The sequence below is a fragment of the Rhinolophus ferrumequinum genome, chromosome 11 (genome assembly GCF_004115265.2).
Source record: "Rhinolophus ferrumequinum isolate MPI-CBG mRhiFer1 chromosome 11, mRhiFer1_v1.p, whole genome shotgun sequence".
NCBI classification, from domain to species: Eukaryota; Metazoa; Chordata; class Mammalia; order Chiroptera; family Rhinolophidae; genus Rhinolophus; species Rhinolophus ferrumequinum.
Window position 1 is genome coordinate 998062 of NC_046294.1, and position 26703 is coordinate 1024764.

The window sequence follows — 26703 nt, forward strand, 5'->3', positions numbered from 1 at the left end:
TTATTCCTGGGGAGCGGGATGGGTGGGAGTTCAGGGGCAAAACTGAGTCTTTATTTTACATACTTCTATGTTACTTACATTTCACTAGCACCCTACACCTGAAAGGGTATTCCACACCTGGGCGCAGGTGAGGCCCTGTGCTCTGCCCCACCCCCTGCCCTCCTCCAGCACCACTCCCCACCCTGCCTGACTTACCCTCTGCCCTCTGGGTTAGGGGCAGTGGGTTAGGGACAGTCCGGCTTTCCAGGCCCAACACCCAGCCTCCTGGACTCTAGATCAAGGACCACCCCCTCACCCTCCCACCCGCAGCCTGAATAAAGAGGCAGCCAGAGGCGCGGAGAAAACATCCATCTCAGGATTTATTACAACACGTTTTTCCAAATACAAAAGAAGGGGACAGGACAGGAGCAGAAAGTGTGGCCGCGCGCTGGGCGGAGGTCTCTGAGGCAGGGCCACCGGGCGGGCGGCCCAATCTCAGAGCCCTACAGGGGGACCTGCCACGTCTCCACTGGACTTTCCAGCAACTAACAGGAGGGGCTGGGTCCATACTGGGGCCACCCAATGCCAGGGCACTGGGTGGGGCAGGCGGGTGCAGGGCCCATGGGGACTTGGGAAGGACTGAGGCCCTGCCCCTCCAGGCCCAGGACAGTGGGTGGAAATGACCAGAGAGGGCCTCGTGCCTGCCCCCCCAGCATAAAAGGGGGGCCTTCTCCTGAGTGGCAGCTGCTCACTTTGGGGTGATCAGTGCTTCAAGAGCAAGAGCCCCCACACCTCCCCCCCCAGAACAGAGGCTGTGAGAGCTGTGGCAGCCTTGGAGAAAGAGGGAGGGAGGGAAGGACGGGCCATGGGACCAGCCACCAGACTTCTGGGGCCCAACCAGTGGCCCCAGACCACTGTCTCCTGGACAGCATGTGGGGTGGGGATGTGGAGGGGGGGACCAGTGCATCCTCCACACCCAGGGTCACCCAGAAACCCAACGCAATAGACAAACAGGAGGCAAATTTACATAATCAATAATAATAATTAACCAATAATAAATACTTAAACCTCTAATCCATAGATTGCAAATACAACAATGATAGCTTATTTCTTGGGGAACGGGGAGGGGACAGAGGGAACAGGAATAGGACTTCTGCTTAAAGGAGGCATGACAGGAACACAGGGCTATGGGTCCAAAGAACAAGTAGAAACAGCCAGAGGGGCAGCTGGGGGGGGGAGGCACCTCCCCCACCCTGCTTGAGGAATCAGTCCTGCCCGGGGCCATACCTCTGGCCAAGCCCCTGGCCTCTTCCCAAGATGGCCCGTCTTCTCTCCTAGACTCTAGGACATCTGAAGGTCAGAGATGTCTACTCCTCCCTCTAAAAGCCTTGGGTCCCAACCCAAGTGGGGGTGGGGCTGGGAGGAGCTGGGCCTTTTCTCCAGCCCAAACCCCCAGGCTAGCTTTCTTGGGCCAAAAAGCCACCTGGGGATGGGGACTGGCACATCACCTTGAAGGTACTGGGAGACTTGGGAGGGGAGAGCTCCCAGGGAAAGGTGTGTGTGCAGAGGGTTTCTCTCCCCAGGCTCCTGTGGGGGTGGGGACAAACGTGGGCGACGCCAAAATCTGCTCACATCAGGGGTCTTTATCTCCTGGAGCTGGCTCTCCCAAAGCTAAAGATCCCATCCCGGGGAAGCATAAAGGTCTGCCTCCCTCTGCACGGCCCCCTAACCTGCAGGAATATACCTGAATTCCAAGTCTGGCTTGGGGCGTGGGGTGGGTGAGGGAAGAGCCCAGAACAAGACCCTAAATCCATCTGCCCTCTGACCAGTGGAGCCAGCACTGACCAGCCCAGCTCCTCCTGCCAGACACCCTGAGGCCCCACTTCTCTTCCTGGGTTCCCCCCACCTGGCAGGTGATACTCAGGGGCACCTGCAGAGCAGAGACAGAAGCGGCCTCCTCTGAACAGCCTTGCTGAGCCGGTGAAAAGGGCCCCGGGCTCACGCAGGAATGGGGGGCATTGCACGTCCGTCCCTGCCCTGGGGACTCACATCATCTGACTCGGACACTCATGAGCTTCTTCACCAAGTCCTACTCTGTCCTACCCCTCGTCTGAGCACTCTGGTCCCAGCAGGCGCAGGCCTGCAGGGGTGGGCAGTGGGGGGCCCTCCATGGCGCCCTGGAGCTGGCAGGGGGCAGGCAAGGACTCCTAGAGCACAGCTCCTATGGCTTTGGTGCAGAGCCCAAGACAGGAGAAGGAAGAGGGGGAGGACAGGTTGAGGGGGGAGGGCAGGCAGGGAGGTTCTGCGGCTCAGTTTGTGGCAAAGTGTTTTTTTTCCTTTTTTCCCCTTTTTCTTATGTAAAAAGTGCACAAAAGCTCAACAGCCTCTTTGCAATGGTCAGCAGTGTTTCCTGGGGGTGGGGTGGGGCGGGGACCCCAGGCCTGGCACCCCAGCTTGCGACTGAAGGTGGCCTCATATTGCTTAGAAACGAGTCTCAGTTTAAATACCAGACTAAAAATAGAGCTTGGAGGACCGCCCTCACTGTTGCCAAATCATTGCCAGAATGGACAGCTTCAATAAATAAAAAATCGAAATATTTACTTCTCGATAAAAATCGCAGTAAAACCATTTACCTTTCTTTGCATTATATATAATATATATTTATAGTGGGCCCGGCTGCTAGCGGCCCAGCACAGGGCAGCGGAGGGCTCAGGGCGCTAGGTCCCCGCGGAAGGGCCGATCCCGGCCGCCGTCAGGACACCTCGATGACCTCCACGCTGCCCGAGAAGCTGGCCTGCTTGCCCAGGGCGGCCAGCTCCTCACCACGTGCGCGCCCCTCCACCATGCCCTCCTCGAACTCCATCTGGCAGCTTCGACGCTTGAACTGCGTCTCCGGGGTGGGCTCGTCCGGCCAGCTGGTCCGCGCGTCCCGGGACTCGGCCCTCGCCGCCTCCCGTCGCCGCAGGTCGCTGCCGCCTGCGCCCTGCGAGCCTGCCAGGCCGAAGGGCGCAAAGCGCGCGCCCTGTGCGCCCTCGGGGCTGAAGCACCAGAGCCCGTCCGGCGACGGTGTGCCGGGGGAGTCGAGCGGCGGCGTCCAGCCCCCAGGGCCGGCCGGCTGGCCCGGGCCAGGCAGCCCGGGAGCCGACAGGGCCGAGAGGCCATGCCGTGGAGTCTGCCGCGAGGCATCCCCGAAGTTCAGGCCGAGGCCGTGCGCGGGGGAGCGCGCAGGGGAGCCTGCTGGAGGCCGGGGCCGTCGGCGGAGCCGCGGGCGCGTCTCAGGTGCCCCGTCTGGGCTGTCGGGGCTGGACGAGGTCAGGCCTAGCACGCCTGCCGTCGGGCTGTCCAACTTGCAGAGCTTGGGGGCCTCACCGGGAGCGGGGGGCCCGGGGTCCTCAGGCTGCCGGCTCGGGGCATAGGCAGACTTGATGTCCAGCGAGAAGGAGCGCTTGAGGCGGTTGGTGTCCTGGAGGCGGTCGGAGGAGAGATGCAGACCACGCAGGCCCTGCTGCAGCACGCTGGTGGCTGGGGCCGCAGCGGGCGAGGGGGGCTCCCCATTGGTGCTCGGCGCGCCCTCCCTGGCTGCCTTGGCCGCTGCACTCCCGGTGGCAGCGCTCTCTGAGGTAGGTGGAGGCAGCGGCGGCAGTGGGACCCCAGGGCCCGGCAGGGGCTCGGGCGTCCCCGGGTGTGGCGTCCCCTCGCCCTGCAGGGCCGCCAGCAGCTTCAGGCTGCGCTCATACTCCAGCAGCTGGCCCAGGAAGTTGAAGTTGGGCGAAATGGATGGGCGCCGGTCCTTCACGAACCTGGAAGGAAAGGCAGGCAGCTGAATGGCACGGCTCTGACCTCTGGGCCATTGTGTTGCTAGTGGGTGGAGGGAGGGGGGTGTCCCATCACAGGAGGGGGGGTGTCCCACCACAGGGGGGGGTTACCTGTAGGCATCATCTGAGGACATGCCCATGGTCTTCATGATGTAGGCGATGGCGATGGTGGCAGAGCGGGAGATGCCAGCCAGACAGTGGACAATGACTTGGCAGCTGGACAGCTTGGCTTTATCTGGGGGAGGGGGGCCACGGGGACCAGGTGAGCGCTGGGCTTACACAGCCCTGCCCTGCCGCAGGTAGGGGACCCCACTCTGGTGATGCCAGCTACCCCTGCTACTTCTCAGAGAAGAGCCCCTCCCAGTCTGAGCACCTTCCTCCCGCCCCTCCCCCAGAAATGGGGAGCAGGGACGCCCCACCCTCACCGATGAACTCGATGGACTTGTCCAGCCAGGGCAGCAGCTTTTCACAGTAGTTGTCATTGATGGGGATGCGCATGAAGCGGCTCTCGCAGATGAAGTCCGGCTTGGGGCAGGAGTTGCTGGCATTGAGGACGTAGCTTATTCCGTTTTGGGTCATCAGATCCTGGAGGGAGGGATAGCAGGACATGTTGGGGGAGGGGTGCGGCTGGGTAGGGTCTTCGAATCCTGGGACGCTCCCCAGGTGGGAGACTGGCTCCCAGAGGCTCAGAAGTTGTGGGCGGAGCTCGGTCCGGAGCCCCGCCCATTCCCAGCCAGAACGCGAAGGCCTGCGGGGATGGGAGGGACGCTGGCCTCTGCAGGACCCGCCCACAGCCTGCCGTGGGCTCCCAGGAATTTTACGGCTGCCTGGGCGGTGCCTTTACCCTCTTTCCTCATCACCATTTTTAAAACACGGGATTCTTTCAGCGCTGGCCAGGGGCCCAGTGACATCAGCAGTGTGGCATGTGGGCTCCACCGACGAGGGGGCAGGGAGCTGCTTCTCCAACAGGCCCTACCGGGCTCTTCCCCTCCCCCCCTCCTGCGGGGGACCCCTTGGGTCCTCCTGTGCCCCTAATCTGTGCTCATCCATCCCCTTCATCAGCCTTCCCCTCCCTTCCTCCCCCAGACGAGCCCAGGAGCTGCTTCTGAGCTCCCCCCCACCCCCTGCAGCCCCAGCTGTGCACACACCTTGTTCAGGACATCTTTCTGGGAGCCCAGGTAGAGGTGAGGCAGGATGCGGGTCAGGCCCACGCTGGGCACTGGCAGGCAGGGCTGGGACAGGCTCATGGGCAGCAAGGCGGCAGGCTTGCCCTCACAGAGGCTGGGGAAGCAGGAGGAGAAGGTGGCAAAGCCCCCTGCAGCAGGAGGGGTGGAGGACACACGTCAGGCGGGCAGCTGGCTGGCGCAGGACAGCCCAGGGCACTGACCACTGCTGTGTCCCAGCCACACCCAACCTGGCCCCCCAGCCCCATGCGATGCCAGCAGCCGAGCCTCTGGCCTGAGCACCTGGTCTCAACGCTGGGTGCTGGAGGGCCACTCTCACCACAGGGCGCCCTGCCGCCCACACTCCTCCTCAGGCTAATTAGGGGCTGGCCCACTGAGGACGCCGCTGTGATGCCCATAAATGTGGGGCTGAGGGGGCGGGTCAGCACAGCAGGGCAGGGCCATCCCCAGCTGGGTCAGGCTTTAAGCCCACAGCAGGGAGGGTCTTCCTGAGGGTGTGGATGACACAACCCCTCCATACCTGTGGCCGGGGGCCAGGTTGGGCCTTCCCGCCTCTCCCCCTGAGCTGATGCAATACCTCCCTGTCTCCATCTGGCTGGGAGCCCCAGGCCAGGCTTGGATGCCAGGACCAGGAGGCAAGAGCTTCTGAGGGAGCCCTCCCCCTCCCCCGGGCATGACATCACCCACTGGAATTGGCACGGCCTGCAGGGGCATCTGCCCTCCGGTTATGGCTCCATTCCACCAGCAGGAGAAGACAGAGGAGCAGAGGCTGGGCTAAGAGCAGGGCACGCTGGGCACGGGGAGCACCCAGGGCACGCAGCGGGTGTGTGTTCTGCATGTGGCTGGCACGTGCCCTGCCTCCGTCCCCACACAGCACACTTGAGTTCTGGGCCATGGGTCGGCTGAATGACCTCGGTGGGAGTCCCTGGTATACTGCAGACTCAGTGTACCACCACCGGCCGAGCCAGTCACGCCTCTGGCCTGTTCCTCGCCCTGCCTGCCACAGGGCACGGTAGTGAGGCTCACAGAAAGTGACCGTGAAGACACACTGAGAATGGACCTGCCCAAACCTGTCCAGGATGGGTGACCGCTGACTTGGACCAGCAAATGGGCAATGCCCAGTGGCTGCCAGCTCCTGGTAGGATGAAGTGGGCCTCCAAGGTGGCACCGTGGGGCTGACCACACTTCCAGGGACACAAGCCCCATGGCACCTTCCCTGCCCTCAGCTCTGCAGGCTTGTTTCCGGCCTCAGTGGACCAGCCCATCCCAGAGGCACCTGGGCCAGGGCCGCCCCTACCCCACCAGAGGAGGCAGGCCAGTGAGAGCTCTTTCCTGCCCTGGTCCACAGAGGCAGCCGGTGCCAGGGACGTGGCTGATTCCCAAGGACAGAGACCCCTGGTGGCCTCAGCCATCAGCCCTGGCCCAGTTCAGTAGCCAGTTCATGCAACCCCCAACCAGAGTGCCTGCCGTGTGCCCCTCCCTAATGGAGGCTTGACTTTGGGGGGGCCATGGAGATGGGCGACCTCCAGACTGGGGAGTGGAGGCAGCAGCCTTGGAGAAGTGGTTCCTTCCTCAGGAAACTGCTGGATTTACAGGGAGAGGCAGGTGACAGCAGTGACACCACAGCTCCCAGATTCCCACGGTGCTGGGTCGGCGCCTGTTGACCTCACCATCCAGAGCTAGGGACCGTGGATGTTCAGAGTGACCTGGCCATGTGTGGGGGTGGGGGGTTCCCTCTTCCCCAAAGGGAAGTCTGCACAGGTGCGCAGACCTGCCTACCTTTGCTGCAATTCCTAGGTAGGGCCCCTAGGGCCCTCCTGAGCAGAGCCAAGCAGCGTGGAGTGCCCCCTACAAACCCCTTATAGATGTCAGGTCCAGTAAGGAACCCCAGTTCTTTAGTGATTTCAGGGCCACCCCAGGCTCTGGGGGCGGGTAACAAGAGAGGGCCCCATGGGGGTAGATCAGTGGCCGCAGGCCTGGACCCTCTGCAGGACCCAGCACTCCCCGCGCTTGGGAAGGCTCCCCTACCCCCCGGGCATTCCCAAGGGCACCTTTCCTGCAAGGGGAACCCCCCCCCCCCCCGCCCCCTACTAACCTTGCTCCCTCTGCTTGGCGGGTCAGGGAGGGCACAGCGGATGGCCTGTCCCTCACAATGAAATCCGGGAGTCGCACAAAAGCGCGTGCCCCGGACGCGCGCCCACCCCGCCGGCACTCCCGCGGGCCACCGCCCTACCCGCCGCTTCTGCCACTGCGCGCTCCTGCCCAAAGGCCGCCCCCACTGCCCTCCCCAGGCAGGGTTCCCACCCACCCTCAGTGCTGGGGCTGCTCCCCGCCACAGTCTCCGGCCAGGGTCCCAGGGCGACGCGCGCGCGACCCGCCTCGCGTGCGCACCAGTCCAGCAGCCGAGGCATCACCAGCCCGCATTCCGCAGCGACGCGCAGGCGGCCGCAGGCTCTGGGCGAGGGCCGCTGCCACTTAAAGGGCCAGGCTCCCTTTCCCATCCCTGCCCCCCTGCTGGACGTCACAGCTGAGTGGCTGGGTGGGGGTGGGGGCCAGGGGTCACGGCAGACGGTTCTCGGACCCCAGCGCGCCTGACCCCATCGTTCTTTCCTGCTTCTGCCAACCTCCCTCCAGCTGTGCCATCCTCAGCGACCCCTTCCCCCAACAGAGGGCTGGAACTGCAAGTTCTGCTCTCTGCTGAGCCCCCCACTCCCACCCCCGTGCCGGTATCCGGACTTCCCCCTTCTGGGTGGGCAGCACCCCTCTTCCCCACTGAGTCTTGCTTTTCCATTCTCACTAGTTCAGGGGCTTCAGGCGTGGGAGCTGTGGGTAAGGCCAGGAGGCTGTCCCCAAGTCTGGATCCTGATTTGGTGTCACTATCAGCCCTCCTCATGGGGGGTGGGGGGCAATCATGACTTCTTCCTGGCTTGGCACTCAGAGAAATGGGGGCACATACTCTAACCCTGCAGGGTGGAGCATCTAGAGGGGGAAGAGCAAGCCAGGTGAGACACAGCCAGGTCCCAGGTGAGGCCTCCTGGTGCATCCCAGCCTGGGCCCGTCCTGGGGGGAGGGAGGGCGCACTGGGAGACCTTCTCAGACTCCCAGAGGGCCTGGTGGTTCCCACTCCTGCTAGGGTGCATGTGCACCCTGGGGTTCCTGCCGGGCTTGGGAGAGGTCCTATTGTGCCCAGGCCACCTGCAAAAAGCCCAGACTTCTGCCCTCTCTCCCCTCCACTCCCCACCCACTCAGCCCACAAAAGGAACCCAGGGCCGGTAGTCGAACTAGAGGGTCTGCGACTCTGTGGCTTCTGTGTCCACATGGACACAAACCCTACATCCCACCCAGATGAGCTCAGGACCATCAGAGATGGGGCGCGCACACACACGTAGAGGTTGACCACTGGCCTCCCAGAGCCATTCACAGACACAGACACCCTCTGACCACGCAGACCCAGCTCCAGATGTGCAGGCACACGTGCAAAGGGTGGCACACATGCCTGCCCTGTGTACCATGCTGACCTGGCACACTGGGCTCATATGGCACCTCCTCCGAGAAGTCTGCCCTGAGCAGTCCAGATAAAGCAGTCGGCAGATTCTGCCCACGGCCTCTCTCACAGGCTGTGTTGAAGGTCTGTGCTCCCACTAGATGCCAGTGCCAGAGGGCCAGCCTGGTGCCCATGGACCACCCTGCCTGTACCTGTGCATGGTAGCGACTCAGGGCAGGCATGCTGAACGAGCAGAGGCATCCCATTGGCTGTGTGACAGTGAGGCTAGTGGCCTCCACACCCCAGCCGCTGGCCACAGCCCCTGGAATGCAGAGGGCAAGGGTAGCACCCATAAAGGCCCCGGACCCAGGAGGGAAGGGTGCATATCTCTGGACAGGCCAGCTGCACCCACCCCCGGGGCCTGGGCCACCTCTGGGAGGTGTATTCTACAGAGGCACCTCAGCCACTGCCCGGGAGGAAGGGATCAGGGGGAACCAGTGTGGATCCTGTGTGTGTGTGCGCATGTGCATGTGTACGTGTATGTGTGTGTGTGTGTGGCTTCCCAGCCTGCCTGGCCTGGCTGCTGTGGGGAGCAGGAAGCTCCCTGGGGACCTCTGCTAGCCCTGGCAGGGGTCATGATCAAGTAGGCTTTCACCCGGCATCCTGTGCTTGGCCAGAGCATTCAACTGCCCTCCCGGTGCAGAACCACTCTGCTCAGACTGGGGTTCTGAGAGGCGTGCCTTCGCCTTCAGACAGTTGCTGGCTGGGGGGGGGTGAGGGTGGCGGGGGCGTGGGGGGGGAGTCTCAGCAGAGCCACGTCTTGCCTCCTCCACTCCTGCCACAAGTGGTATTTGGGGATTTCCTTCTGTCCACCACTTCACCTGGTAGTGGTGGGGGTAGACCCGTGTTGGAGGGAGTCCTAAAGTGTGGGGGCCCAGGGGAAGGGATAGTGCAACCCTGACAACTCCAGAGCTACTGAGACCCCCGCCCCCAACTACCCCAGCGGATCCTGGGTTCTGGGCTTAGAGAGGATAGAGGTGTATCCAGAATGCTGACTCCCCCATGTCCCTGCCCCCCAGCCGAGCCCATAGCAGGGGAGAGAGGCAGGGAGGACAGAACGTCTTGCCGCCCACAGGGCCCCCCGGAGCTCACCGGTGAGGATGGCCACGCTGTCGAAGCAGCCGTCCAGCTTGCTGAGCAGGATGGAGAGGAAGCTGTCTGTGGCCAGCACGCTGGCATCCCTGGTGCTCTGGTCATACACAACCACAGCCTGTGGCTCCGCAGCCACCACCTGGGGGTCACGAGGGCAAAGTCAGTGCCCCACCGGGCACCTGCTGGACGCCCCAGCCGGCTGAGGAGCAGGGGTTTAGGTGCTTGGCAGGAGGGGCTGCGTCTTGCTGCCTTAAGGGGAGGGCAGGTGCCCGCTACCCACTTCACACCTAGACCGGTGCAAACATCCATGGCCACTCAGGCAGACCCTTGGAGCAGGCAGAGACGGGGACACTCATCCCGAGTGCAGCCACACCCTCACACACACTCACAGGAGTAAAGGGAATGGACACAGGGACATCCACTGCGGGCCAGGCCCACGTGGAGGAGAGGCAGGTGAATATGACGAGGTCCCCAGGAGGCACACACAGGTGACCACAGTGACAAGAGGCCTGGCGCCCAGGATGGCCAAAGTGTCCTTGGGGTCCCTGGGACGCACATTTTGGGGATATGAGGGCAGAGCGCCTTTGGGTCTGGAATTCCTCCCCTCTCAGCCAGTGATGGGGAAACTGAGGGCTGCAGCGAGCCCCCCAATTCAGAAGGCCGCAGCTGGAAGTTGGGGCTCCACCTGCCCTCCCCCTCTCCCAGTGCTGGGCGGGCGGGGACTGGGGGCCAGAACTTCAGCAGCTTTGCTCAGAGAGCGGCTTGTCCAGTCCCCAAGCACACTCAGCCCTTAAGCCAGCTGAGCCGCTGGGCCTGATGATGTCACCGTGTCACCGGCAGGCAATGGGATCGTGCTCTGGCAGGAGTCCTCCTTGCTGGGGGTGATTAATCACTGGATTCCCCTCATTGAGGGCGGGGTGGGGGTGCCCAACAAGCAGCCATCCCTCCTGGGTTCTCTCACATCCAGCTCTGTACAGAGCAGTTCCTGTGACAGAACCACCCACAGCCTCCAGGCAGCTGGGCATGTCACAACGACCCCCCCCGGGGGGTGCCACTGCCCTCCCAGGTCACTGGCCCAGTGGGTCCCTCCCCATCTGGACTTCTAGGGACAGAGACAGCATTGTCCACTGCAGGTGACCCGAGACATTCTTGGGGGGGCCACAGAGCGAATCACGGGTTACTCCAGATGGGACAGAACTGGGTTCTGGGGACATGGACTGCTCAGTGTAAACTCCTCGGTCACCCTCCTGTTCTCTTGAGGCCTCACAGCCATCAGAGTGTGTGCCTGGCTGGGCTGCCATCCAGGTCCACTGCCCTCTGCCACCTGTGCCCCCAGCCCACTCTGTCCGATGCACGGTCACACCTCGCTCATCCATTCAGCGCCCCTCTCTGGGCTCCGTGTGGGCCCCGGGGACAGGGCCGGGTCTTGTGTGGGGGGAGACCCCCATGCAGGGTGAAGTGAGGACCCAGACAGGGTGGGAGGGCTCTGGGAGGGATGAATGGTGTCTGGGTGATGGTGTCGGCGTGGGCCTCCCTGGGGAGGGGTGCTTGTGCAGCCCTAAGAGGGACACCCAGGGAGGAGTGGGTGCTGCCCCACAGCGGCCTGGCCTGAGATGTGGAATGGCTGCAAACATTCTGACCCTGTGGAGCCCAGTTTGGGTTCAAGGGCAGAGGAGGGGAGGCTGGCCAGGCCAAGGGCCCCTGTGCACCTGGCTGAGGAACTCAGCCTTGGCCCGCGGGGGTGATGGGGCCGGGTGGGGAGGCCGGGGCCGGGCGGGCCAGCGTGGTAGGGGAGCCGGTACCTGGCTGCGCACGGCTGGTTGGATGAGCTCCGAGATGGTGACCTTGCCTTGCTGCAGCCGCCGCTTGACCAGCTTGGAGCAGCAGATGTTCACGGAGCTGAGCACGTGCCCGCGGTTGTACTCCACAAAGGAGCGGCTGTCGATGACCAGCGGCCCCCCGTGCCCGCCTCGCAGCAGGCTGGCCAGCTTCTTGGCGTCCATCACCTTCCTGGGCAGCCGGTCCCCTGCCATGGTGGGCAGTGGGCAGTGGGGAGGGGTGTCCCCTGAAGTGAGCAGGGGCTGCTCTGATGGCCTGGTGTGGCCTAGAGTTCAGAGTGACCGGGCATGGCGCCAGACCTGCAGGGAGAGGCAGACAGTGAGCAGCGTTGCAAGTTCCCTGGGGCGGGTACCTGGCCAGCTCCCCAGGTGGGGCCGACCTCAGCGGGGCCGGTGTGTGATCCCGGGACACAGGACAGCTGGGCCCTACCTCTCACGGGGTAAATCAGCACCCCTCTGGCTCTTCTGCCAGCCAAGCCCCTAACATCTCAGGTGAGCACATTGGAGTCTGTGACACATGGAGCTGGAAGAGTGTCAGTGTGCTGGCACGGCCCGCCCAGGCCACAGGGCCAGCCTCTTAGCAGCAGGCAGCAAGGCAAGTGGGGGGCCAGAGGGAAGGGGCTCAGGGCTTGGACTGGGCTGGAGGGCAGGACGAGGCCTGAGGAGCTGCACTCATTCCAGGGCACTGCAGTCCGCCCCTGGCTTCTGTCCTCCCCCCCCCCCGTCCCCCCCCACCCCTGGACTCCATCTCTTCCCAATACCCAGGACCCCTGGCTGCCAAGCCCTCCCTTCCACAGCACACCTCCACCTCCCGTCTCTCTGTAAGCTGATAATCCATACGGGTTAGAGGGGGGGTTGGTGCTTCCTCCACAAGCTGATGGGCTCCCAGAGGCAGAGACCAGGGCAGGGCAGTGCAGGGGGGCTCAGGAGTGGGGGGCTCCTCTGCTGCTCCCATTGTCCCAGCTCTGCAGGCCAGGCTCAGCACCCACCCGCTGCACACCTGCCACACAAAGGGTGTGGGGCCAGTGACCTCCTGCCGGGTGGATCACAGGCTCACAGAATGGGGGTGGTGACAGCCAGGTGCTCCAGGCGCAGTGGAGGCCTGGGGTCTGAGGGCACATTATCTAAGGGCTGGTAGATCCCAGGGTGGGGTGGTGTGGGGCAACCCAAACATGAAGGTTAACATGGGTGACCCATATCAGGGACCCTCAGCAATGCTGGGACCCTTGGCATGGCCTCTAAGGGCCATCAGGCTGAGGAACACACAGTGGGAGGTGGATGGGATGTGGACTGCAGAGTCTGGGACAGAGGCCTCCTCCTGCAGGTTTGGTGCCAAGCCTCTGCCAGTCCCTGCCCTCCTGCCAGGCCCCATCTTTCCTGTCTCCTTCTAGGACTGGCCTTTCTGTAGGCCCACCTAGTCCTCACAGCCCCAGGATAACAAGTTTGCTTTAAAGATGGGGAAAGTGGGGCTCAGGGAAGGGGTGGGACCCACCCAAGGTCACACCAAGGAGACTGGACAGAACCCAAGGCCTGTACCACTGCCATCCTCTCCATTCTTCCCTCCGGCCTGTGCCCACCCAGCTTGGGGGTGAGGGAGGCTGGGAGACAGATGTCCCCCGGGAGCCCACAGAGAGGGCACCTCCTCAGCAAGCCTCCAACCCGCAGACGCAGAGGGCACTGGGGTGAGGCACCCCAAGAACATGTGTCACATTTCAAAGTGAGGACGACATAGGACAACAGTGGCAGCTGCCACCGTTTCTGGACCCTCCAGGTGAGCTCCCAGGCTAGTGGGGTGATGGCGGAGTTCACAGAGAAGTGGGTGCAAGGCAGGTCTGGGCTGTGTCCCCCTGTCATGGCAGCCGTAGGATGACCGTGGAGCTGGCAGCAAGGGAAGTGCTCAGGATGCCCTGGTCAGTGGGTGCGGCCTTGGGATTTCACCAGACACCTGCTCCCCAGGCTCCTCCATTGTGGGGGGTGCAGCTGGAGCTGCTGCCCCCCTGAGGGCCACACCCAGCAAACTCAACAATCAAAGGGCCTGCTGAGGGACCGCTGGTTTGACTCCCCTATGAACCATTTGGGGAGCTTCTGAGCTCTAGCCTGAACGCATCAAGGCTGTGACAGGCCACAGCCACCAGGTCCCCTCCCACAGGTGGCTCCTGCAGGCCTGGGAGGAACCTCCTGCCCTTGGTTATGGGACCAAGAGTCCAGCTCAGAGGCCCAGGACCCTGAGAGACAGAGTGGGGGATGGCAGGGGGCGATCACCTCCCACCTAAAACGACAAAAGCCAAATAGAACCTCAGCACAGGGACCAGTGGAGGGGCAGAGGGACAGAGGAAGGGAGGGAGGGAGGGAGGGAGGGAGGGAGGGAGGGCAGAGGGACAGAGGAAGGGAGGCAGGGAGGGAGGGAGGGAGGGAGGGAGGGCAGAGGGACAGAGGAAGGGAGGCAGGGAGGGAGGGAGGGAGGGCAGAGGGACAGAGGAAGGGAGGCAGGGAGGGAGGGAGGGAGGGCAGAGGGACAGAGGAAGGGAGGCAGGGAGGGAGGGAAGGAGGGAGGGAGGGCAGAGGGACAGAGGAAGGGAGGCAGGGAGGGAGGGAGGGAGGGCAGAGGGACAGAGGAAGGGAGGCAGGGAGGGAGGGAGGGAGGGCAGAGGGACAGAGGAAGGGAGGCAGGGAGGGAGGGAGGGAGGGAGGGAGGGCAGAGGGACAGAGGAAGGGAGGCAGGGAGGGAGGGAGGGAGGGCAGAGGGACAGAGGAAGGGAGGCAGGGAGGGAGGGAGGGAGGGCAGAGGGACAGAGGAAGGGAGGCAGGGAGGGAGGGAGGGAGGGCAGAGGGACAGAGGAAGGGAGGCAGGGAGGGAGGGAGGGAGGGCAGAGGGACAGAGGAAGGGAGGCAGGGAGGGAGGGAGGGAGGGCAGAGGGACAGAGGAAGGGAGGCAGGGAGGGAGGGAGGGAGGGCAGAGGGACAGAGGAAGGGAGGCAGGGAGGGAGGGAGGGAGGGCAGAGGGACAGAGGAAGGGAGGCAGGGAGGGAGGGAGGGAGGGAGGAAAAGAGAGAGACCTGCCCTTGGGTCCTTGAACCTCCTGGAGAGGAGGAGCCCTGGCAGGGAGGTGTCCACCCACAGATGGAAATCGAGGCTGGAGGGGGAAGGGAGCAAGGGCCAGGAGGCGAGGCTGAGACTGGAGAGGAGGGGGGTGGAGGGCAAGCCCCTGCAGGGCCAGGGCAGGGCTGGAGCGGGTGGGCAGCCCAGCTCCGCCAGGTACCTGGTCACTGCCCGCCTCCCAGGGTCCCCCCAGCTTGGCCCTATTAACCACTACAGTACTGCTATTTGCAGCGGAGGGGGACTCATTAGCCAGTTAGCACCTCCGTCATTGCCATGGCAACAGCAGAGGTGCCAGGCAACCGCTGCTCCTGAGGCAGCAGCGGCAGAACAGGCTGGCTCTGCAGAACCACAGGTCCCCCTCCTCACTTGTTTCCACCCCTTCGCCACCCCTGCAGGTGCCCAGTAGCTGGGGCCTGGAGCACCCCCAGCCAGGCCCTGTGAGGCCCAAAGCCTGGCGGGGTTGGGTGGATGGACTCCTCCAGGCCCCTCTCCTCAGCTCGCTGGTCCTAACCCTCCTCACCACCAGCACCACCTGCACGGGTTCCCACACTTCGGAGGCCTTCTCTGAATGGCCGAGGTCTGGCCGGAGGCCCTCCTGTGGGAGACCTCTTGCCCTGAGCTGGCCTTCTGAGAGTGCATCCTCACTCACGGGGCCTCCTTGGACCTGCAGCTCCTGGGGGGCAGACCCCTTACCTCTCCCCTTCCCCAAAATGCTACGGATCAGGACCCAGAGCTGGGCAGAGCTGGGGGGCAGGGTGGAGAAGCTAAGGACAGCCTTGAGCAGATCAGTGGGGCTAGAACAGGCCAGGTGGGCACAGTGGAAATAGATATTGGAGGGTCTTGGCACTCCCCACTTTCATGGACCCACCCCAGACTCAGCCCAGACACCATTCCTGGGAACTGACGGGCAGAGCACCTATCACCTCCTATTCCAGAGCCTGGGTGCAGGTGGCGGGGCGCTGCCCCGGGAGACCAGGTGTGCTGCACGCCCAGTCCACAGGCAGGACCCCTGCCCCCCCTGCTCCTGTGCTGTACGCCTGCTGTGCCTGCTGGGACACAACGCTCTGCACACTGACCCCCACGGACCACTTCATCCCCCCACTGCTGTATGCAGTTACCTGCAAATGTGCACGCACACACATGTGGTCATTAGACATGTGTCCTCACCCTCTGCACGCCAAATCCCCCCAAATCCCAGGGCACCCGAATCCCAGTTGCCAGCTGCACAACCTCACACCATCAGCTCCCAGGGCCTCCACGAGGTACAGTCATGTTCCTGCACGCGCATGACCAGGAACCTCACAACTGAGCATGCTCACCAAGGACCTTCTGCTTGGCATCTAGTGACGGGGAGCTCACTACCTCCAGAGCTGGCTGTCAGGACTGTCAGCTGCACACGGGAGGACGGGGGCTGTGGCCCTTACTCGGAGGAGTGGTGCCTGGCACACACAGGCAGACTCTGGGAACAGCTGGCAGTCAAGGGACCTGAGATGCCGAGATGGCCAGCCCATCGTGACCCAAGGGCGCCTCTGGAGGCAGAAACCGCCACATTAAGAGATCCGGAGAGACTGCTAGGGGGTGACCTCTGGCAGGTAGCGTGCTCCGCCAGGTCAGCTCGCTTACCCTCCTCATCCATCCGCAGCAGGGACCACTGATTGCTCGTACCCTTGTTCCCCCTCTCGGCGACCTGGGGTGAGTGGGACAGGACCCAAGCGGGCCTCCACTCCCTCGGCGGGGCCCATGGTAAGTCCAAACAGAGGCTATGGACTTGGAAGATGATGGGATGGAGGGGTCCTGCCCCCTTGGTTCCCAGGGGTCTGAACTGAGCCTGGGGGCGGGGGAGGGCTTGGCATGTGGGCCCTTGAAAGGGCATGCTCAGGACCCTATAATATGTGGGTCTCCTAGTCTCCCTCATCTGCAGGGCTTGGCCCCATGCTACACATCCAGCCAGCCCAGCCCAGCCCTCTGCTGGTCACTGTCCACCACGTCACACCTTGGGCCAGCCCAGGGCATATGCTGGTCGCTGCCCGGAGCTGTCCAGGCAGAAGCGGCCTCAGCCCATGCAGGCCCGGTCAGAGTCTGATCCACATCTGTCTTGCTGTGGGTTTCGCCCCCTCCTTTCCTTTCCTTGCGAGCTGCACATCTCGGACATGTAACCAGGACGCTCTCTGGCTCCCCCGACCCCCACTACAGCCCATGGCCCCTGGAGCCCTCTGTCCGGTTGAAACTTCTGGCCCTGAGGTGAGCCTCAGCCTGAGAGGAGAGGTGATGCTGGGAGGGGGGCTTCGAGCATCTTTCTGCATCTCTGATCATGGGACACACTGTTCCGGGAGGCAGCCTTGGGCCCGGGAGTCTTCCCAAGGGCTGAGGCAGCAAGAGATATTCCAGCCAGACTTCAGGGTGAACTGCCATCCTTGTCTGGGGCTCATTAACCATCTGAGGACTGAATGCATAGGACACCTGTCCTCCCCAGCAGGGCAGAGGCACTGGATGCTGTATGCATTCCGGGGCTGCCCTGGGAGACCACGGGGAGCGGGGATCCTCAGGCTTCCACTGGGGGGGGAGGGGGCGGGGACCTAGAGCAGGAAGAACACTGCTCCCCTGGGCCTGCAGCACCCCACCCCAAGCGGCACAAGAACATTGCAGATCCTGCCATCTCTCTCCTCTACCCCCCAGCCCCCCACGTCCCCCATCACTGCAGCTCCCAGGCCCCCAACTCCCCCCAGCAGAAGCCAGAGGCAAATTCTCCCGGAAGGGATGAGCTAGCAGGGGCTCGGCGGCCCGTTGGTGCCCCTTCCCCTCCCGGCTAGACTATTACGTACCCACCCTCAGGTGGGTAGATAGGCCGAGGGAGGCTGGCTGCACTCAGACTGGCAGTGCCAGCCCCTCCCCCAGCGCTCCGGCTGCCTCTGCAGCAGGCTGGCGACGGTCTTTATTCCGCAGAGGCCAGCTGAGCGCCCCGAGGTGGGGGTGCCCGTGGTGGCCTGGGCAGACAGGGGAGATGGAGCTGCAGCCCCTCCCCACCGAACACCGAGCGAGCTCTTCCCTGATCCTCCCACAGGCCAAAGGCCCTCCACGCTGATGGCAAGGCCTCCGCATCTCCCACCCGCCCGCGGCACGGACGACCTTCTCCAATTCTGGGCCCCAACGGGGGGCTGTCCGGTGTGGGGGGAGTCTCCTGCTCCAGCAGAGGTCCGGACAGATGGATCTCAAATGGCCCTCCTGAGTCCTTAATTCATGCCCCTCCCCCCACTAAGGTGAGAAGCAATCGCAAGGAGAAAGGCGGCGAAGCGGTGGCGGGGTGCCGGCCGGGCTGGGGTCCGCTGGGCGCTGCGGAAGGCTGGGGAAGGGCTTCCCCGTCCTGTCCGTGGCGTCCCTGCAAGCCCGGGCCGCTCACCTCCAGGCCCCCTCCTCCTGGGCGCCCGCGGGGCGCAGCCCCCGAACGCTCCGCGCGGGTTAACCCCTCCCCACCGGCGATCCCGCTCACCTCGCTCACTCTCGCCTCCGGGGCGCACCAGGGACCCGCGCCGCGCTCAGCGCGCCCACTCGGCTGCGTCGCCCATGGGCCCAGCGGGGGCCCGCGCAGCCGGGGCAGAGGACTGGGGAGCGTGCGGGCCGCGTCGCCGTCGCCGCCGTCGCCGCCGCGGCCGCCGCGGGGAGCGCTTGCTCGGGCCGGGGCGCGCGCACTGCGGGCGGGCACGCGCACTCGCCGCGCGCATCCCACCCCGCAGCTCGGCGGGCGCGGCCGGTGCGGCTCCGGCTGGGGCTGGGCTTGGGCTCCGGCGTCCGGGCGGGGGGCGCGGAGCCGGCTCCGCCGCGGCGCTCCGCCGCGAGTGACAGGCCCCGGGCGGAGGGCGGGGCCGCCGGCGGGGATGAGGTCATGCCCAGAGAAAAAAGCCCCTGACGTCACCTGCAGCCAATCAGCGCGCGCGGCTCGGGGGCAGGTGACGTCAACCGGAGCTCAGCTTTGGGTGCAGATGAGAGGCGGCGGCCGCGGGGGGCGGGGGGCCGGGCTCGCCGCCGCCGCCCTCCGCCCTCTGCCCTCACCCCGCACCCCGGCACCGGCTCTTAAAGGGGCCGCGCGGTGCCTGCAACCCCACCTCCAGGAAGCCTTCCCAGCCCCAGTGCTCTGCCTGGCTTGGGGACCCCCAGCCTTACCGCACACAGACTCGCGGCGGGTCCGGCTGACCCGGTCCCGCGCGAGGGTCCTCTCCCCGCCGGCCGAGCCAGAGCTGGCGCCGCCCCTCCGCCGCTCCCCCCGCAGCCTTTGTTCGTGCGGGGCCTGCAACCAGGAGAGCCTTCGCTAGCCCGGGGCCTGGCCGCGAGCACGCATCGCGAGGCCGGCCCTGCGGAGCGCCCTCCTGCCTCTGCGCTCACCCTCTCCACGACTCCAGGAGGTGGGAACTTGGGTCTCCACTTCATTTGGGAGGAATTGGAAGCTCAGAGGCTCAGTCACACATCTCATGAACTGTCGTCGGGGGGGGGGGGAGGGGGGGCAGTGCAGCGCTGTCACCCCCAGCCTCACCGATGACCTCCAGACCTTGACGTTTCCAGTGAAAAGCCACTGCTAAACAGCTCGCCCCTAAACAGCCCTCCCGGGGCCCACCCCGACCGTGTGTGCTTCCCCCACCCCAATAAAGACTGTTGAGGGTCGCCCCCAGCCGGTCCCTGTGGGAACACAATCAGCCCTCCGCGTGGACGCAGGGAGTCCAGAGCGGGAACAAACATAGCTAATTACACCTTGGGCAAGTGTTGGGCCGGAAACAAACAGGGGCCAGCGACACTTGAGTGGGTGGGCGTCTGGGAGGCCACCCCAGAAGGTGACATGCAAGCAGTGACTGGAGGCTGACGAGGATGGTGGTGCAGGAGGGACCACCCCAGGCAGGAGAGGACCTTGTCCCTGCACCAGGAGGAGGCCAGGGTGCCGGAGCCAGCGAGGTGAAGAGGACATGCAGCCACCCATCTATTGATTTGTCAAATATTTACTGAGCCCTTCTCTGGGCCAGGCCGTGTGCCACACACCGGGACTTAACTCTGAGAAAGGGGACAAAGACCCCTCCCCAGGGAGTTGACAAGCTCACAGAGACTTTGAAGGTAATACTTTTGGGGGAGGTTTGACTAGAGAGCTCAGACATTTCTAAACCCCTCCCCAGGGCTCCCTCCAGCCTAGAAGCTCAGCCATCACAGATCTGACAGGGGCTTTGTTCCCCGGGGAGTGCAGCCCCCTTCCTATGCGGGGAGGCCACTCAGACCCCAGCGGTCTGAGTGGAAATGGGGGAGGGCAGCAGGTGAGTGTTGGGCAGGGCTCCGGAGGGGCTGGCCCCTGTCCCATGCTCAGTTCTCCCACCAGACTGTGGGTTTCAGCCTCAGGGCTCTGCACACAGTAGGTGTTAAGTAAGTGCATGGGTCTGCCTCACCAGCTGGCCGGAGGAGCATCAGGTTGTTGTGTGGTATGGGGTGTGTGTGTGGGTTGCCTGGCTCAGAGACTACTTATGGTGTACAAACATCTTGGGGTGGGGGTGGGCGCTGTCCCAGAGGAAGCCCTGGGAAGGGGAGCTATCTGGGGTTGGGGCTGTGTTCAGGACTTTCCTCCTTCCTGGCCCCAGGGTGGGCCCCAAGGAGGGAGGGCCTGCTGAGAAGAGAGGTGGTGGCTGAGAAGGACCCTGAGCTCGGTGATGCCCAGCGAGAATGCTGGCCAGGTCCTCAGTGGTGTGGGGTGTGGTGGGGCCTTACTGCATTGGCTCACTCCATGTCTGAAAAGTGGGGGAGGCTGGGCCCTGGGAGTGGGCAGGAGGATTCAGGCTGAACCCCGGAGGGAGCTGGTGAGGAAGGACCCAGAACAGCGAGGTTCTCTTCATGGTTAGATAGAAGAGCTGTCTCCTTGAGGAGGGGATGTCCAACCCAGCTTGCTCCCCTTGCCAGACCAGGATGAGCCCATTTGGAAGAGCAAGGCTGGGGTGTCCAACTGGGCTCCTGCAGAAGGGGTGCCTCCAGCTCTTTTTCTGCCCAGCCCAGATGTGCTCAGCGCTTGCATGTGGCCTGGGGGTGCCCTTGGTCCCTAAGAACGGCAGCTGTGCCCTGGGCAGCTCCCAGGTAGGCCGAGGAGGCAGCAATAAAGCGAGGGCTGGCGGTGGTGTCCCGGTGCCCCCTTCTGGAAGCTTTGGGGGTGTGCGTGTGGCATGCAGTTTCTCAGGTTGTGCCTGGCCAGGGGACTGACTATGTTTAGGCCATGAGTATTTCATGACTCTAATGGTCATTTCACCTGCACACGAGCCCTTAAAACCTGTGGTTCTGCAACAATGGGGCAGCCGGTTAGGGAGGCACCCCCTCTGGAGAGGACACCAGCTCTGGCCCTCAGTTCGCAGTTGGTTCTTCAGTTCCCCTCCTGGCTTCAGGCCGCTCCCTCGGCCCCCAGCAGAGCTCGGCCGCCTGGTTTCCTGGTCCGCTCAGGTGGGCCCCGAGCTTCACGCCCCAAGACCGGGTCAGCTCTGCGGGAGGACCAGCATCTCTTCTCTGCACAGGTGTGGAGCGGCAGGGGCGGCCTGGGAAGTGGGCTGCGGTAGTCCGAGAGGTGGGCCGCGCGAGGAAGGAACACCTCGCGGGGGTTACAGTTCCCCGTAGGGGCCTGGCCTTCCGCAGTGGCCGCCGTGCCAGGCGGGGCAAGGTCCAAGCCCAGCTGTCCGCGCGCCCTGGTTTCCTGGAGGAGATCGTGGCTACGCGGGGTCCTCTGGTGGAGCGGGACCCCGCGCGGGGTCAGGGAGGCGCGGAGGCCGCGTCCGGGGTCGGCTCCGGAACAGCTGGATCTCCCCGCTCGCGGGGCCGGCAGCCCCCCGGCCAGACCTGCGCTCCCTGTCGGGCAGTTTGGCAGGTCGGAGCCCAGAGGTCCCGGCGGTGGCGGTCCGTGTGCGCCCTCTGCCGCCCGCCCGCAACCGCGGGGAGGACGCCCAGAGCGGGCGTTTTTTAAAGCATCCTTGCCATGGAACAGAAGAGCGGGTTGGCTTTTTCTTGTTGCTTTGCAATTTTCTGTTTCCACCAGTGACATATAGTTAACATTTATCCATGGTATTCCATGTCCCACTGCCTGACTTTTTTAAAAACTCAAGCCATAGTTAATACAAAGCATATCCCAGGTGAACGAATAGATACAAGTGTATGCATCCATGCCATCACCACCCGTAAGAGGACTTAGCGCATTTCTGTCACCCCAGAGAGTTCCCTCGGGAGCCTTTCCAGCCAACTGTCCCCTCACCTTCTGACCTATCACCATCAGTTAACGTTGCCTATTCTTGAACTTCATAGAAATGGGAACATGCAGTGTGCATTCTTTTGTGTCTGACTTTTTTTTCCCTCAAGGAAATGCTTTTGTGATTCCCACCGCTCGATGATAAATGTCTGTATTTTATGGATGCATGGTGGTATTTGAGCCAACGCTCTATTAGATGCTACATTATTCCCATATTCTGGTTATTAAGAACAGTACCATCAGCTACATCCTTCAATATGCTTTTCATAACGCATTTCAGATGATTTGTTCCTGGTTTATTACAATATTTAAAAACTTACAAATAAACACAGGGAACAACCTAACAAATGCGCTCCCAGACCTCACAATGTCAGCATGTTTTCCGTTTTTGCTTCCAATTAGGAAGACAACAGCTGGAATCCAGGCGCGTTGCCCACCCTCGCCCCACTGTCCAGAGGCAGCATGGCCGGCTTCTTCCTGGTTCTGTCTTTCTCGATCGACCGCATGTCTGGGTCCCACATACAACAGAGACTATTCCCTTGGGTGCTTTTAACTAGTGACAGGTAAGTATTGCAGTGGAACCATTCTCCCTCCCATTGCTTTTTGTCACTTTCCAGTCTGTTTATGTGAGGGCACGTGAGCCTGGTTCCCTCCTTTCAGCTGCTCTGTAGGTTTCCGTTGTATGAACAGACCATGTACCATTCCTGTAGCCAGGGACATCCAGCTTGTTTGCAAATTGTTCTACACACAGCAGTGCTGCGATAAATGCCCTAGCCGATTTCTCCAGCGCCGTGGCTCTTAGCCGCTCCCCGAGCTGCTGAGCCAGACGGTGTTCTAACAAGTCCAGGAGAGGTGCGGCGTGCACATTCAAGTTTTTCTTTTCCATTTTCTGCATCACTTTAAGTTTTACAATTATTATATAGTAAAATTGACTTTTTTGGTGACGTTGTTATTGTGGTAAGATATGCATAACATAAAAGTTATCATTTTCACCATTTTAAGCGCAACGTCCAGTGGCACTTGGCACATTCACACTGTTGTGTGGCCGTTACCACCATCATCTTCAGAACTCTTGCCATCACCCAAACTGACACTCTGTTCCCGTCCCCCCCCCATCCCAGGCACCACCGTCGCTTGCTGTCTCTGTGAATCTGATTATTCTAGGGACCTCATAGAAGTGGAGTCACACAGGAGTTGTCCTGTTGGGACAGGCTCATTTCCCTGAGCATGGTGTCCTCCAGGTGCATCCGTTTCACTGTTTTTAAATGACGGAATAATATCTCATTGTATGGATGGACCACGTTTGTGTACCCATTCTAATGGGCACTAATGGACGCTCGGGCTGCGTCCACCTCTTGGCTGCCGTTAATGACGTTGCTATGAATACTGGTGCACGAGTTTCATTTTGAGACCCTGTTTTCCCTTCTTTTCAGCATGTACCCAGAAGAGAGATTGCTGGGTCATGTGAAAATGTTGCTTAACTTCTGGGGACCCACCGATCTTTTCCACAGCGACGGCGCCATTTTACATTCCCACCCGATTTCTAGACATCCCTGGCACAGCGACCCTTTTGAATTGTAACACGTGTTTTCACACATGGAGATTCATGCACAAGCACTGCAATCAGGCCGCACCAGCTCTGTCACCCCAGGAATCTCCCTGATGCCCTCCTCCTGCCGCCCCTTGGTAATCACTGCCCCTCACCGCAGTTTTTCCTCAGAGGACATCACAGGGCTGAGTTTGAGGCTCCAATCGCCTTTGAGGTTCATCCAAGGCTGCCTGTACTCACAGTTCACTCCTTTCCCTGCTGAGAAGCATCCGATGTTTAAGATGTTTAAACCAGTTTACCCAGTCACTGGCTGAAGGGTATTTGGGATGTTTTCAGTGTTTGGAGACTGAATGAACCACTATAAACAATCCCATGCACATTTCTGTATGCACGCAAGTTTTCATTTCTCTAGGTTCATGTGATAGATTAAGTTTAACTTTACAAGAATCTGCTGGATTGTGCTGAGGTGTTTTTTTTTTTGTTTCTTTGTTTTTAAAGATTTTATTGGGGAAGGGGAACAGGACTTTATTGGGGGAACAGTCTGTACTTTCAGGCCTTTTTCTCCAAGTCAAGTTGTTGTCCTTTCAGTCTTAGTTGTGGAGGGCGCAGCTCAGCTCCAGGTCCAGTTGCCGTTGCTAGTTGCAGGGGGCGCAGCCCACCATCCCTTGCGGGAGTCGAACCAGCAACAAGTCGTTGTTGAGAGCTTGTTGTTGAGAGCTCAGGCTCTAACCAACTGAGCCATCCGGCTGCCCCTCCGGAAGCTCAGTGGCAGCTGGTTGTCTTCAATCTAGTTGTGGAGGGCGCAACTCACTGGCCCATGTGGGAATCGAACCAGCCAACCCTGTTGTTAAGAGCTCGTGCTCTAACCAGCTGAGCCATCTGGCTGCTCCTAGAAGGATTCCCTCTTGAAAACATTGCCTTCTCTTTCCTTTGTGGGAAGGTTTTCAATTACAGCTCAATTTCCTTCATGGCTATAGGGCTATTCACACCTTCTATTTCTTCTCGTGCAAGCTGTGGTACAGTTGTGTTTTTCAAGAAATTTATTTCACCTAAATTTTCAAATTCTTCATGGAAATTTGTTCTCATACCTAGTGATTATGTTTTTATTTCTCATAGGATATGTAGTGATGTGCCCTTTCATTGCTATTATTCACAATTTTTCTTTTTCTTTTTTTACACCACTATTGCTCGTGGCTTGTAAGATTAAGATTTTGTTAATCTTCACAAAGAACAAACACATGACTTTGTTCATTTTCTCTATTTTACATCTGATTTCAATTTCAGTGATTTAGGTTCCTCCTTTGTTATTTCCTTTCTTCTGCTTTATTCAGATTTATTTTGTTTTTCTTTTTCTAGATCTTGAGATAGAAGTGTAGGTAGTTGGTTTTCACCTGTTCTCCTTTTCTAATATGTGTATTTGGAGCTATAGATTTTTCTCTAAACTCTGCTTTAGCGGTATCCATTGGGTTTTAAGGCCACGTTTACATTATAAGGCAGACCGAAATATCTTCTCATTTCCACTGTGATGTCTTAGACTCATGGGTGATTTTGAAGTCCATGACTGTGTTTTCAAACCACTTGGGAATTAAAGACAAGAAAACTTTCTCTTGTTGAGTGCTAGTTTGATTCTGGTCTGTCAGAGGGTAAACTCCATAAGATTTCAGTGAACAGTTGTTAAGGAGGTCAGGCTGGTTAATTCTATTGCTCAGAACTTCCATCTCCTTATTGATTTGTTGGATCTCCTGGTTACAGTAGTTAGATATATTAAAGCAGGAAGATTTATTCAAGTTCCCAATTATATTTGCGGGTTCATATATTTATTCTTTTAGTTTTGTCAGCATTTGCTTTATAGATAGTCAAGCTCTGTCGTTGGGCACACAGGAAGTTAGGATGGTTTTCTCCCTGGTGAATTGGCTCTGGCATCATGATACTCTTATCTTCAGCAACAGTTGTGTCCTAAAATCTACATTGTCTGGTATCGATAAAGCTACACTAGCTTTTTATAAAATTAGTGTTTGCCTGAGATATCTTTTTTTAATATAAATTTTATTGGGGAACATTAGGGAGCAGTGTGTTTCTCTAGAGCTCATCAGCTCTAAGTCGTTGTCCTTCAATCTAGTTGTGGAGGGTGCAGCTCAGCGCCAAGTCCAGTCGCCATTTTCCATCTTAGTTGCTGGGGGCACAGCCCACCATCCCATGCGGGAATTGAACTGGCAACCTTATTGTTGAGAGCTCACGCTCTTAGCAACTGAGCCATCCGGCCGCCCCTCCGGAAGCTCAGCTGTAGCTCGTTGTCCTCAATCTAGTTCGTCCCCTAGCTTCCGTCATCTCCGTTTAAAAGCCAGCTGTCGATTGGTGCAGCCGCTATGGAAGGCAGTGTGGAGGTTGCCGCTATGGAAGGCAGTGTGGAGGTTCCTCAAAAAATTAAGAATAGAATTACCAGGGGCCGGCCCGGTGGCTCAGGCGGCTGGAGCTCCGTGCTTCCAACTCCGAAGGCTGCCGGTTCGATTCCCACATGGGCCAGTAGGCTCTCAACCACAAGGTTGCCAGTTCAACTCCTCGAGTCCACAAGGGATGGTGGGCCCCACCCCCTGCAACTAAGATTGAACACGGCACCTTGAGCTGAGCTGCCGCTGAGCTCCCGGATGGCTCAGTTGGTTGGAGCGCGTCCTCTCAACCACAAGGTTGCCAGTTCGACTCCCGCAAGGGATGGTGGGCTGCGCTCCCTGCAACTAAAAACGGCAACTGGACCTGGAGCTGAGCTGCGCCCTCCACAACTAAGACTGAAAGGACAACAACTTGAAGCTGAACGACACCCTCCACAACTAAGATTGAAAAGACAACAACTTGACTTGGAAAAAAGTACTGGAAATACACACTGTTCCCCAATAAAGTCCTGTTCCCCTTCCCCAATAAAATCTTTAAAAAAAAGAAGAACAGAATTACCATATGACCCATCAATCCCTCTCCTGGGTATCTACCCAAAAAATCTGAAAACATTTACCCGTAGAAATATATGTGCTCCAATGTTCATTGCAGCTTTATTTACGGTGGCCAAGACATGGAAACAACCAAAATGTCCTTGAATAGGTGAATGGATAAAGAAGTTGTGGTATATATACAATGGAATACTATTCTGTCATAAGAAAAGATGAAATAGGACCATTTGCGACAACATGGATGGATCTTGAGATTGTTATGCTGAGCGAAATACATCAGGCAGAAAAAGTCGAGAACCATATGATTTCATTCATATGTGGTATATAAAACTGAAAATAATAAAAGAATAGGACAAACAAATGAAGAAACAAAAACTCATAGACACAGACAATAGTTTAAGGGTTACCAGAGGGTAAGGGG

At 60.4% G+C, this 26703-nt stretch overlaps 1 protein-coding gene across 1 annotated transcript; it reads right to left on the bottom strand.

Annotated features, from left to right (window-relative positions):
* Positions 1-339: 339 nt before the first annotated feature.
* On the bottom strand, positions 340-18189 carry DUSP8 (dual specificity phosphatase 8). The gene is made up of 7 exons (XM_033120530.1): positions 18039-18189; positions 11417-11752; positions 9615-9753; positions 4943-5109; positions 4220-4379; positions 3906-4029; positions 340-3779 (listed from the first exon to the last, which is right to left on the bottom strand). Exons 2-7 carry the CDS (start codon positions 11645-11647, stop codon positions 2732-2734), a joined length of 1869 nt encoding a protein of 622 aa, XP_032976421.1. The 5' UTR covers positions 11648-11752; positions 18039-18189; the 3' UTR covers positions 340-2731.
* Between the last annotated feature and the right edge of the window lie 8514 nt (positions 18190-26703).

Excerpts from the sequence above, each read along its gene's own strand:
- DUSP8 (XM_033120530.1), bottom strand. The coding sequence starts at position 11,647 with ATGGCAGGGGACCGGCTGCCCAGGAAGGTGATGGACGCCAAGAAGCTG. Across the intron at positions 5,110-9,614 it reads CAGCGTGGCCATCCTCACCG|GGGGCTTTGCCACCTTCTCC; the intron begins GTGAGCTCCGGG and ends CTCCTGCTGCAG. Across the intron at positions 4,030-4,219 it reads CAAGTCCATCGAGTTCATCG|ATAAAGCCAAGCTGTCCAGC; the intron begins GTGAGGGTGGGG and ends CCCCTCCCCCAG.